The sequence below is a fragment of the Ambystoma mexicanum genome, chromosome 5q, assembly GCF_040938575.1.
Source record: "Ambystoma mexicanum isolate Mex_15411 chromosome 5q, UKY_AmexF1_1, whole genome shotgun sequence".
NCBI classification, from domain to species: Eukaryota; Metazoa; Chordata; class Amphibia; order Caudata; family Ambystomatidae; genus Ambystoma; species Ambystoma mexicanum.
This window is the reverse complement of record NC_090933.1, coordinates 979835278-979848659: the sequence shown is the minus strand read 5'-3', so window position 1 is coordinate 979848659 and position 13382 is coordinate 979835278. Positions and strand designations below refer to the sequence as shown.

Genomic DNA, 13382 nt, shown 5'->3' with positions numbered 1-13382 from the left:
TCCCTACATATCAACGTCCTGGAGCTCTGTGCAGTGTTTTGGGCCCTCAGGTCCTTCCTTCCGTCCCTCAAGGGCAAGGTGGTGAGGATCTTCACCGACAACACCACCACCATGTTTTACATCAGGAAACAGGGCGGAACCAGGTCCCCAGCACTGTCCAAGGAGGCGCAGGACCTGTGGCATTGGGCCATCGCCCAAAGGATATTTCTGGTGCCGTTTCATCTGGCAGGGATAAAAAACACCATCGCCGACTCACTCAGCAGGGAGCTGCGCTCGTACCACGAGTGGGAGCTACGGCAGGATCTAGTGGATCGCCTCTTCCGACGGTGGGGCACACCCCAGATCGACCTGTTCGCGACGAACTCCAAGTGCCGGAGGTTCGCCAGCAGGTTTCCCCAGGCGAGGAGCATGGGCAATGCTTTCTCGTTCCCCTGGGAGGGCCTGTTCCTCTACGCGTTCCCTCCTTTGCCACTGCTAATCCGGCTCGTCAACCAGCTCAAGAGGTCACGGTGCAGGATGATCCTCGTCGCACCTGCATGGCCGAGGCAGATATGGTTCCCGGACCTTCTGGACTTGTCGGCGTCCCCGCCAATCAAGCTGCCGGTGGACGCGGATCTACTCTCCAGAGAAGGAGGCGCCATCCTCCACCACGACCCGAAATCGCTGAACCTGCAGGCCTGGCTCCTGCAGCGCTAGAGTTTGGAGGATACGACATACCGGCCGACTGCAGAGAGGTTCTTGCAAAGGCCAGGGCGTCCTCGACTCTTAAATGCTACGGACACAAATGGAAGAGGTTCTCTGTCTGGTGCCACGCACAGAAGATTAACCCTCTACGGATTACGGCCCCCCAAGTACTGCCGTACCTGCTGACGCTGGCCAAAGCTGGACTGGCACACGCGTCCATCAAGATTCATCTTGCTGCGATCTCCCGATACACCAGAACCACGGGGCGGACGTCCTTGTGGTCTCATCGTCTGGTGAAAGAGTTCATGAAGGGACTGTTCAGATCGTTCCCGCCGGTGAAGGCTCCGGCCCCGGCGTGGGAGCTCAACGTGGTGCTGACCAAGCTCATGGGACCTCCGTTCGAGCCTCTGCACTCAGCTCTGTTGAAATTTCTGTCATGGAAAACAGCGTTTCTTGTGGCCATCACCTCCGCACGACGAGTGGGAGAGATCCAGGCCCTTTCCTGCAAGGCCCCGTACTTGACTTTTCACGACACGAGGGTAGTGCTCAGGACGCACCCCTCCTTCATGCCCAAGGTACCGTCGGACTTCCATCTCAACGAACCCTTGGTGTTGCCTGTGTTCTTCCCGTCGCCTTCGTCGCCGGCTGAGGGGACTTTGCACTCGCTGGATGTGGCTAGAGCGCTGAAGTTCTACGTGGACCGCACAAAGTGTTTTCGGAAGACGTCACAACTCTTTGTGAACTTTGGACCTGTCAATCAGGGGAAGGCTCTCTCGAAGGCTTCCATTTCCAGATGGCTCTCCGGCTGTATCATGTACTGTCACCGGTTGGCAAACCGACCGCTGCCTGGCCGTCCGAGAGCCCATTCCACCAGAGCGATCGCAGCTACCACGGCGTTCCTATCTGGTGTGCCCCTGCTGGACATATGCAGGGCTGCTACGTGGAGGTCGACGCACACCTTCACGAAATTCTACTGCGTCGACCGGGATTCCAGGGAGGAGTCCAGGGTCGGTCAAGCAGTGCTGCGCAACCTGTTCGCCTGAGGTGAGCCTGGTGAGGAGGTAAGATGCTTAATGTTGAGTTTGATGTGATGCTTAATATTGAGCCTTTGCCACCTCCCGTGGTTGTGCATGTGTGTACTGCTATGTATTCTTTATTCATGAGCATGTGAATCCATGCCAGACCCATGCTGGAGAACAACAGTTACAGGTAAGTAACTTGTTCCTTCCGGTGGCTGTGAGTAAAGCACACAAACTGGTGTCCCTCTCCCTGCTTCTAAGGTTTCCTGCAGCACTCTGAGGAAATTCAACCAGCTCCGAGATTGGTATCCAGGTGGCTTAATGTTGAGTTGATTGGTCCCACCAACTCGAAGGGAAAAGTCGTCCTTGCAGGGGCTTCTCTGTCGAGGTGAACTTGGCGATTTGGACCTGCAGCAGGGCTTCACCGGGCAAACCAACGGTCCAGGAGTTGCCGCAGCCGTCCTCTTCCAGCTGGTCTTTGTTTCTTTCGTTCCAGTGGTCAACTCTGCCTTCCAGTCCTGGAGACTCCCCTTTTAAACAGTTTTCTTTCATTCCAGCCTAGCTGTCATTCACCCAGTAGGTTGACTGTCCTTGCCGGACAGTGAGCCAGCCAGTCACGCCAGAGTGCATTTGGGTCTCCTAGGAGACCAAGCACAGGGAGTTTCGGCCACCTCCCTCACTTCCTGCCCACCTCCCTCACTTCCTGCCCACCCAGACACTCAGGTTACCATCTTTTCTTCCTTGTCCGCTGTTTTGCCAGCCTAATAGAAAGTAGATGTGAAGGTATTTTACTCTCCTGTGATTAGGTTGTGCTTCTTCCTAAAAGTAAAATGTTGGTAAGTGATAAGAGTACGAGCTATTGACAAGGAGGGGTGGGGGTGGGGAGGAGAATGAGACTGACAAGCGGCTACATTACTATGCCTGACAATTGTGACAATTGAGGTAGTGCCGGAATTTAACAGTGGGGAGGAGAGAGAGGGGGGGGGGGGGGGTTGGAGTAAATGAAGGAGAACAACAAAACAAGCTGCTATCAAACTAGTCCTGGGGACATTTCAGATAGTGCTCTTGGGGGTGGGGGGGGGGCAAGTAATGGAAGGGTGAGGAGACAAACATTTGATATATCATACGAAGTCCGAGCCAATTCTGATACAGTAAGCGCATAGAAAAGTAAAGGAAGGCGGGAGGAGAGGGGGAGAAGGGAAAGGAGAGAACAAACGGTGAAAGAGCAGAGGGGAGAGTGAAAACAGTTGCGGGGGTCAGAAAAAATAGTGTTGCAGGAAACCATGAAAGTAGTCGAGGAAAAAGACGACGAAGGGCACAGCATGATGCAGGGTCACCATGAATACGAGATCCCGGGAAGGTCCAGCAGGTGTATTGAGAAGGTGAAGCACCAAAGTCTGGTTCGGTGAAGGTGAAACCATAGTGTATCAAGACAACTCCTGCAGTGAAAAAGGTGTGGGGTGGGGGTGGAAGAAGGGATGGGGGGTGGGGGGGACAAGGAGTATGAAAAGGGGGCAGGGAGCAACAATGAACATCAAGGGGGACGAGGGGGTAGCAACATCACAGGGGACATGGGAGGGGGTGGGTGCAGCGTTCTGGTGGCGGACAGGGGGCAGACGGGGCCTTCGATACGGCCTTAGATCGGGCCGGCTCCCACCTCCCGGTGCATTGGATTGGCCAATGTTGGTAAGGTTAGTCAATGGGAGCAGGAGCCAGCCAAGCACCTCTGCAAGGGGACTGTGGCAAAAACAGAGCAGCCATGTTAGAAGGGCAGAGCGCCTAATGTGTAGCCAATATGCTGCCGAAAACACGTGGATGCAGCATATCCCAGCAGATGAACTAAATGCCATTTCCAAGATGTAAATTAAGGCAGTCCGATGGCATAAAATAAAAACGTAAAACCCAGATCTAGGAATGGTTTTACCGCCGTGGGGGCCATGCATCTAGGGCCAGGGGTGCACTTGATGCATGCTGGTACTCTCCAGCTGTTTGACAGCTCATCCTCACTCGGCGCCGAAACGAAAAAACAAGGTGCTGATGAGGCTCATGGGGGCTCCCTTCGAGCCTATGCATCAGGCCCCTTAAGTTCCATTTGTGGAAGACTGCTTTTCTTGTGGCCATCGCCTCTGCCAGGAAGGTTGAGATCCAGGCCAGTTCAGATTCAGTGCAGTGTTACAGAGAAGTACTTTGCATTTCTCTAAAGGTTTAAATACCTTCTCCTGGATGAACTACTGTTCAAAGAGCAGTGAAGTGAAATTGACTTTGATGCTTGTTAATCTGCTTAGAATCAGATGCTGTGCATATGGTCCGACATCCAGTGGTAACCACAGAGTATTGCATCTTTGTCTGCCCAGCACACACCATTTTATGTGGAGTACTGGAGGGGTTACTTAGTATCACCTTTGTCTACACCCTCTTGTAACATTTTTGTTACCCTCACTACAATTAATGGCTGGTGGCAATGGTTTATTTTTCCTACCATTGTGCGTTTTTACCGTAGGCTGATTCCTCAGCTGCATATTGCACCCATGGGTGCCCATTTTGTCTAAATGGCCCAGTCTTTTCTTGCTGGTGAGATCCTACTTAAGTTTTACTCTTCTGCGTGCCAAACCAGGTTTGATCCCTTTGTTTTGCCTTTGGCTGGGTTCACTGGTGAAGCCCGCCTCTGGCTCCAGCGTGTCTGGCAGGGCAGGAGGTTCCCGAAACTGTGTGCTTCGTCTCCTTAGTTACAGGAATGCACCTAAAGGTCATTATCTTGCTGTCCTTGGAATGAATGGGAGAAACTTGTATAAAAGGTAAGGTGTTTTGCAAGGAAGGCAGTCGACCACTGGACTTAGGAACCGAGGAAGAAACAAAGAAGCTTGCTGCAACATCCTGGACCGTTGGTTTGCCCGGTGAAGCCCTGCTGCAGTGCTGAATCTCTGAATTTCTAATCGACTAGAAAAGCACAGATAGGATGACTTCTCCCCTTGGTTGGTGGGACCAATCAACACCCAGACGAACTTGCCCGAAACCCCTTGCTGCTGCAGGAACCGAGTGCCACGGGACAGGCACACCAGGACGAGTGCATTTCCTTTAAGCCGGACCCGAGCTCCAGGAAGACCCTCCGGACACCCTCGAAGCAGGACTTCCCAAGCCTGAGCCACCTCAACAGAGTGCTCGACCCCAGAAGCAAGGGGAGTATAAGGTGTCAAGAACTGCAGTGCTGCTATTTGCGAGTAGCTGAAACTGCAAAGTGCTGCTGATATGGAGTGTGCCCATTGATGCTGCTGACCTTCAAACAGTAGTGCATGAGTCCCCAGGCGTCCTCCCTCTTGTCCCCATGACTGAGGCCCAGGAACAACAGGGTCTGCAGGACTACAACAGGAACAGAATCCAGCCGGACCTTTTTCTTAAGACTCAAAGTACTAGGGGTACTTACCTCTGGTGTGTAGCATGCTTGTTCTCACTGGAAGTTTGCATTGCTGCCTTTGCAGAGTTGCTTGCAGCTTTGCTTTTCACAAATCTTACAGCAGGTGGCCCGTTTTTACAACCTCACGTTTAAAAATTGTGTAGAATTTTGTGCCGCCTTCCAGAAATGTCTTAGCTCCCCTAGACTTTGTTTAATTGAAATTGGCTGTTCTGGCTCCCTGCAGACTCTCCTGACCCTTTGACTTTGTGTTCATCTGTCCCTAAAAAGGTCATACATAAGTTACTTGTATTGTTTGGGAAAGGGGTAACCTGTATTTCATTGGGGAATTGTGAAAAGTGCTTACCTGTTAAGGAGAACTTGTTCACCTTTCCTTCCCTAACCCCTTTTTCCTTTTTGCTACAACTCCAGTATTACATGTGTTTAAGTGATATATCCATCTCGGCAGTGTCCTAGCTATTGAAGTCACCTGAGGGTGTAGGAAGTGTCTGTCATCCCAAAAGGCTATCTACTTGACTGAAACTGAAGGAGTGTATTTTTGAAGTGTATTTAATTGTTGCAGCTTTCCCTTTCTAAAGAAAGCTTACTTAAAAGCTATTAAATTAATCATTTGTATACGAATCCTTGAGTAGAAATGTTATTTGATTACTTAGCTATTCACAGTGCTATGTTGCATCTCTACAGCTGATGCTGGCCCCTCTTGAGTTTAGCCTGGCTGCTCAGTCACTCTAACAACTAGGGGTGTCACGGTATTGGTTTTATGGCGGTATGATAACCATGATATACCGTCATAGCAAGAAGGTTATCGCGGTATAGCAGGTGGAGTTAACTAATCTTAACAAATATTTTCTTAAAGGTCATAAATTGTCAGCATTTTGAAACTCTTCTGGGAAAATTAGCTGATCCTCTAGGAATCTAAGGAGGCTGCAGATTTGATTTTTCTTGGCACTCACTCGATCGCCTTGAATGAAAGGGTGATTAGTGAAAGTGTTAAAATGCACATTTAGAGCAATGAGCTTGCTGCTCAGTCACAGGTCATTGCTTTGAAAATCTGCCTTGATCTGCATTATTTTGGAACCACGTGGCATGGGCATCATGACCCCGTTGCTGCGATCAGTCAGTTTGTTTTGATAACGCTTTATCCCATTAAAGGAATAAAAGTCACTCATGTGAGGTCTGAAAGCCCATGTCATTGTTTCCTTTGTCAAAATTTCATAGCCAACACACACTCGCCGAAAGGTTGCATATTGATCAAATCGCTATGGCTTGTTTACCATCTGCCTGGTGTATTATAAAGGTCTGATGGAGTCGCCACTTACCATGTAATCCTTAGGACAGCGTTCAGTGGGCGCTGTTGAATTTCTTTCTTGATTCTTGCAATACATGGTCATTTATCTTCTTAAAGATAGTGGCACAAAAACTTTTTGAAAATGTCAGTTAAAATACATATCGCCACAAATATGGCCTAGACCACCACAGCCCCATCATTACCATTTTCCCCCAGGTCCGAGGTTCATTAGGAGCCTTGTCATGTGAGCTGAGATGGAGGAATGCTTTCATGGGTGGTGTCACAAATCGAGGCTAGACCTGAGAAATATCTCGCCTCCATTGCTCTGGATACTTCATATTGAATGTGCAACCTGTCCTGCATGCTTGAGTCCAGTGCCGTATGCAGAAGGCAGGTTAAGGATCAAGCGAAGCAACCATTCTAGTGCCAATGTGTAAATCTACACGGAGGACAGCAGGGATGGGGGGGAGGCAGTTTATCTACTAGCACAAAGCACTGATAAGCCCAGTGTTCATACAGTCTACAGAGCTAATGTATTTTGTGGACATGCATCAGAAGGGCACCCAGTTCATTCCCCCTTTCAATTCTGGGATGTGTAGTTCCCCATCTTTCAAAATGGTGGGAAAACTACAAATCGACTGATCTTTAACCTGACTACTGATCACAGAGAAAGAGTGGTCACAGCATCAAATCTGAATTTACTAATGTGGCCTCACTTTCCCTATGCTCTTTTCTGCCAAACGCCACATTCCACAGTGCAAGATCCAGAATGCGCAGCACTTGCTTACTGCAACCTTTCCAAATCAGATTGAAAAGCTCACCTAATAGCTGCAGGCCCTAAAACAACAGTATACCGTTATTAACAACGTGATGGTGGTTCTAGTTCAATTAAGCTGTTTACAGTATCTATAATGGTATACCGTTATACCATTACACCCCTACTACCAACATGTTTAGTACAGGCCTATACCAAAGGCTGGGTTCCCTATTGCCAAGGACAAGGTTGGTGTAGTCTGCCCCAGGATTACTACATACAATCTTGCCTAACAGGGTGACATTTTTGATGTTTTTTTTGGTTTGCTGATTTGGGATTAAATGGGTTTGAGCGTACTACAGTTATAAGCAATCTATTCAAATAATGTGTGCAGGAAGTAAACAACCAATTTAAATACAGCATTTGCTGGAAGCTTTCAAAATTTGAAAAGTTCATTTCATTTTCTTTTTCTAGGAATCTTATACCTACAAAGACCCTATTACAGAGTTTGTGGAATGCTTGTATGTTAATTTTGACTTTGATGGTGCCCAGAAAAAGCTACGAGAATGTGAATCGGTAAGTGTTACATGTCGGCACGGTTATCATTTTAAATTGTTTTTGATATGACAACCTAAGTTTTCTGATGTGCGTTTGTTCTTGTAGCTTGTACTATAAGAGATGAAGTGTAGCCTTTGTTGGGTTTTTTCTTCTAGAAAATGAAAACCCCTTTTTCATGCTTGCTATGTTTATTTCACATGGAAATTGCTGATTTTGCATCTTTATTTACAAATTACTTTCTTTTGTATTCCCAACGTATTCTACATCTATGACAGTAATGATCACAGCTGTGGTGCCTCAAATGTTTCAGCGTAGGCATCCTGCATCGATGACATCGATACGCTGTCCCTTGAGGGCCTCCGTCGACGTCACTGGATGTTTTATTTATATATATATATATATATATATATATATATATATATATATATATATATATATATATATATATATATATATATATATATATATATATATATATATATATTATACGCACGGCGCCCGTAGCCACAGTTCAGTTTTTTTCCGCGAACGTGTTTGCTTCGGAATCTCGGCGCACTCGATTCTTATACTTTGCATTGAGAAAAATGTCTTCGTCTTCTACCCCAAAGTCGGGCTTCAAAAAGTATCGGGACTGCGGTTCCAAAAGGTCCATCACGGACCCGCACAACATCTGCCTCTGGTGCCTCGGCGAAAGCCACGCCACCGACAACTGCGATGACTTGTAGTCCTAGACATCGAAGGCCTTGCGGGAGCAGAAGAAGAAATTATCGCTAGGTAGGGTATCTAAAACCCATAAATCGAAATCTACTGGGCTTTCGACTGACTACTTGAGGGGCGACTCTCCGCATTGGCGCAAGTCCAGGGAGTCTCTGTCTCGGAGTGGGTCCCGCCATTCCTCTGCCTCTTCGAGGCATTCTCGGAAGCACCATCACCGGTCATCTTCCTTGTCGCCAGACATTGCCGGCCTAATGGAACACATTCCGCCAGCAGATGGCGATTTTCGAATCGCAGGGCACCGTTCCGTCGTCGCCTTCGAGAGAAGCCGGCAAGGAACAGGCTAGAGCCGCCACTCGCACACCTTCGGGCTTGGGCGGTCGGCACAATCATCGGGAGCCGTCGAGGTCCTGATCGGACAAGGTTGATCGCCATAGCCGTGCCAGGTCCAGGTCCTCGACGCCCTTGAGACCGTCAGAACCTGTGAGGCCTTCTAAGAAGGCATCGGTGCCGAGGCCGTCGGACACTCTCGGGGCTTCGGCCTCAAAGCCGTTGTCAGTCATCGGCACTTCGGTCGACATCCATTCCATCAGCGCCCTCTATGCCCTTTGAGGAGAATTTACCAGAGGTGCCCCGGAGGGCTGTGGAAACTGAGAAAGGCTCTCAGTAAGTCTGAGCCCTTCTCTGGTGACCCACCCCCCCACCCCCCAGGCTTGATTTATTCCAGCCTTTGGACTACATTTCAGAGGTGAAAGAAGGGTCGGATAAGGAGGGGGTTGTGTCTCCTGAGGTTCCTGATGACCTGTTGTCAGTCAAATGGAAGACCTACATCATTCCTTACATGATACCAGTGGTCTTGACACCTCTCCGGAGGTTGAGTTTGGTAGGCCTGAGCCCGGTACACATGCCGAATCCTCGTATCGGCGTCTCATGTCAAGGGTGACTGAGTACTTGGGGTGGTCTGCTCCACCTGTTGATTTTCTGCAGGATGACCTGACGGAATCCTGGACCAAGGTCCACCCACTGACCCGGTGTTGCCATTTCATTTGGCTTTGCAAAGAAGGGTGGCGGCGGCGGTTTGGACTGCTACAGAGTCTCTCCCGGCAGTGAATAAGTCGCTTCTGAAAAACTACCGTACAGCCAGTGGAGACCCTTACTACTTGTCAATGCACCCCACTCCGGAGAGTTTGGTGGTGCAGGCGGCTACAGCCCCAGCGAAGCAGGCTGCGTACCCTACCATCCCTCCTGATGGGGACGACAAGCGTTTTGATGGTTGGGCAAAGAAGGTATTTTCTTCTGGGGGGTGTGGCTTTAAAGGCAGACAACTACATTTGTGCCTAGGCAAGATTCACTCACACTCTGTGGAATTGTGCATCTTTGGCGGCTGAACATATTCCTGAAGGGGAGGAAGGGATGGTTTTCTAGCCCTCATCCAAGATGGCAAGGATGCCATGTGTGAATCCGTTCAGTAGGGTCTGGACATGGCAGAGTGTTTCAGCCGGTCCATGGGGGCAAGCACTGTGATGCGCAGGTTTGCGTGGTTGCGGAAGTCGGGGTTTGCTCCTGATGTGCAATCCCGGCTTCTCAACATGCCCTTTACCTGGAGGATTGGTTGATCATGGTGCGCTCTCTCGAGCAAGTCCTGGATCACCAGCCACTCCCTTCACAAGCTAGGCTTCCCCCTCAATTTTTAAAGAAGTCTCATTTGACACCTACTCAGCGGCTCGAGTACATTGGAGCAGTGCTCGACACTTCCCTGGTGGCAGTGTTAGTCTCCCCAGGTGAGGGCTCATCGCATTCTGCAGATGGTGGACAAGTTTCAACGTGTCCAGTGTCTCCCGGCGTTTGAGTTCTTGAGGTTGCTCGGCCTCATGGCATCCTGCATTTTTCTGGTGCCAGGGGCCAGGCTGCAGATGAGATCTCTGCAGTGGACTCTCCAGATGCTGTGGTCAGTTATCCGGCAGGATGTTGGATCATGTTCAGATTCTGCCCTTGGTTGCCCAGGATCTTCTGTGGTGGGCCGTCGAAGGAAATCTGATGAAGGGTGCTCCGTTTTGGCAACCATGGCCAGAGGTGACGATTGTGACGGACACATCCCTCACGGTGTGGGGAGTTCTACCAACGAGCTGACAGGCAGAGGCCGTTGGTCTTCGGAGTCCAGACTCCACATCAATCTGTTAGAGCTGCGGGCTGTCAGGCTAGCCCTGAAGGCTTTTCTGCCGTCTGTGCAGGGGAAGAATGTCCCGATTATGATGGACAATACAGTGACCATGCACTACCTCAACAAAAATGGGGTGGTGGGGGCCAGGGTCACTCCCGTTGTGCAGGGAGGTGATGCAGCTCTGGTTCTGGGCCATCCAGCAGGAGATTTCGATCTCGGCAGTTCATCTGGCCGGAGACAAACGCGGAGGTGGACGCTCTGAGCAGGCAGAGCACGGTCTCTCACGAGTGGGAGCTAGCTCAGGAAGTTCTTTTGGAGATCTTCGCCCTTTGGGGAACCCCATAAGTGGATCTCTTCGCCACCAGTGTCAACCGGAAGTGCGAAAGATTCTGCTTGCTGGAATTTCCACCAAGCACAGCCCTTAGTATTTGAGTGGTCCTTCCCACTTCTGTACGCGTTTCCTCCAGTCCCCGTCATTCCTCAAGTGTTGAGGAGGTTACTGAGGTTTGGTTCCCTAATGATCCTCATTGCTCCAGCATGGGCCAGGAGAGCATGGTACCTGGACCTTCCAGACATCACCATCTGCCCTCCACGCCGTCTTCCCTACCGAGATGATATGCTCTCACGGGAGAGGGGGGGTCGGGTTCTCCATTCAGAGGTCAAGTCTCTCAGCCTTCATGCTTGATATCTGAAAGGTTGACGTATAAGTATTGGGACCTCCCTGAAGACGTGATGGAGGTGTTGCTTCCGGCCAGAAGGCCTGCAACGAAATCCCTGTACCATTGCCATTGGAGAAAGTTCTGTGACTGGTGCAGGGTACAGAATGTAGATCCTTTTCAATGTTCCATTCCTTTGGTTTTGTCTTTTTTGCTTTCTTTAGCCCACAAGGGCCTGTAAGTGGGTACCATTAAAGGTTACCTTGCGGCACTGTCCATATTTAAGCGCTCGTCTGAGGCATGTTCTTATTTTAAGATCCCTTTGATTTCTCAGTTTCTAAAAGGGCTAACTAATGTGTTTCTGCTGTCGTCTTTCCAGGTGCCGGGGATGGGATTTGAATTTGGTCTTAAAGTTCCTAATGGGAGCTCTGTTTGAGCCCTTACATTCTTGCCAGCTGAGACTGTTGTCATTTAAGACTGTATTTTTAGTTGCAGTTACTCCGAGTTATCGTTTGGCGGGTAAGGACCAATGTTCCCTCTAATTTTTCTCTGTGCGGAACCAGTTGGCTGTTGTGCGCACATTATTTTCCATGTACGCAACTGACTAATGAGGTAAGCCACGTTGTAAGCTACCATTGCAGAAGAGTTTGAAAAGCGATTTCCTCTTCCCAGCCACTGCAATTCTTTAAAAACCTTATAATACTTTTTCAAAACACATAGGCTAAAATAAAATGTCATGTGATTATACAGAAAATTCACCAACCAGTCCAAGACTTCGATTTCTGCCACAGAACCTTGCAAACTTACTTCTGCGCAGAGAAAAATGTCGGCCTCATTACGAGTTTGGTGGTAAGTTGTAAAGTTGGTCAGTCAATCCATTACCGCCAACTTTACCACTATGCCAAATTACGATTTCGGGCCTGGAGTGCAAGATTTGCCTCGAGGAAAATCTTGGAGGTAAATCCTCCAACTCAACGCAGAAATCGTAATTTCTGCTGTTGTAAGTCTGCCAAAAATCCACATTGAGGCCTATGGACTCAATATGAATGGGGAATTACACCGCCACCACCAGTTGTAATCCGGCGGAAATTCCTAGGGACCAAGTGGTGATAACAGTAATTTGTTTGGGCGGTATTCTGGCAGTTACGCCGGGATGCCGCCCCAAATCTTAATGAGGACCTTTGTTTTATGCCACTGGAAAATCACTCATTTGTATCACAAAACACAAATATCTCTTAGTTGTGTTCCCATATATCTTGTGCAAACAATATTTATTCTTAAATGTTTCTTTGTATTTTTTAAAAAAAGGGAATTTTATTCTTGATTCTATAATCTCATGGTCAGGCGACAAGTGTTTAGACCCAAGGGGTCTTTATCAAGGCTGGTGCATTATTGTTCATTGACCGTTAGGTAGGTTGGCTCTTGGTGGTGTGTTGGGGTAGGTGGCTTCCACTCCTTCAATAGACTGGCTTGTCAGCCTGTTACTGCTGTGAACGCCATCCCTGCTGTTTGTGGCCCTCAAATATCTCTTATCACTGATGTGGCTGTCAAACTCAGACAGAATACATTTGCCGATGGATTAATGACAATTAAAAGAATGTGTCAAAAACATGCTGAAAGGAGCTCAAGTGCCACTTTAATTCAGGGGCCAGGGGAACATGCTTCTAATAATTTGTGTAAGGATGATAATTGCATCAGAATAACTGCACCTTAGACTATGATGACCTAAAATGCCTGTACCTCTGATTACTATCCACATTGTGTTCTCCGGTGGGTAGTGACAACACCAACCTTAGAGCTAAGACATATGAACCGTGCATTTTTACTTCCTAAAAAACGAAAATGTGCTTCTACCCACACAGCTCCACTGATATTTTTTTGAATTGGTGTCCAGTATAGCAGTGGCATAGGAAGGAATGAACTTGAATAATATGAATGCCCTATCTCGAAAGGAATTTTATGGGGAAAGAACTTTTAATAAGCAGAAAGTATCCCTATTGGCAAAGCTAATTACTTTTTTACTCCCTGAAAAATCATTTGACTCCAGTAGGGAGCCAAACCTGATTAGAGCCCCGTTTGTACCCCTAGTATAGGGAGTGAAATGACAGGGCACATAAAGTGTGTAGTTTTTCCCACCCT

At 48.6% G+C, this 13382-nt stretch overlaps 1 protein-coding gene across 1 annotated transcript in view; it reads left to right on the top strand.

Annotated features, from left to right (window-relative positions):
* The window catches only part of EIF3E (eukaryotic translation initiation factor 3 subunit E), a 284648-nt gene that overhangs the window by 150848 nt on the left and 120418 nt on the right, over positions 1-13382 (top strand). The window contains exon 9 of the mRNA XM_069621505.1: positions 7629-7730. Coding sequence (XP_069477606.1) covers positions 7629-7730 — 102 coding nt within the window. The remainder of the gene's footprint in view (positions 1-7628; positions 7731-13382) is intronic.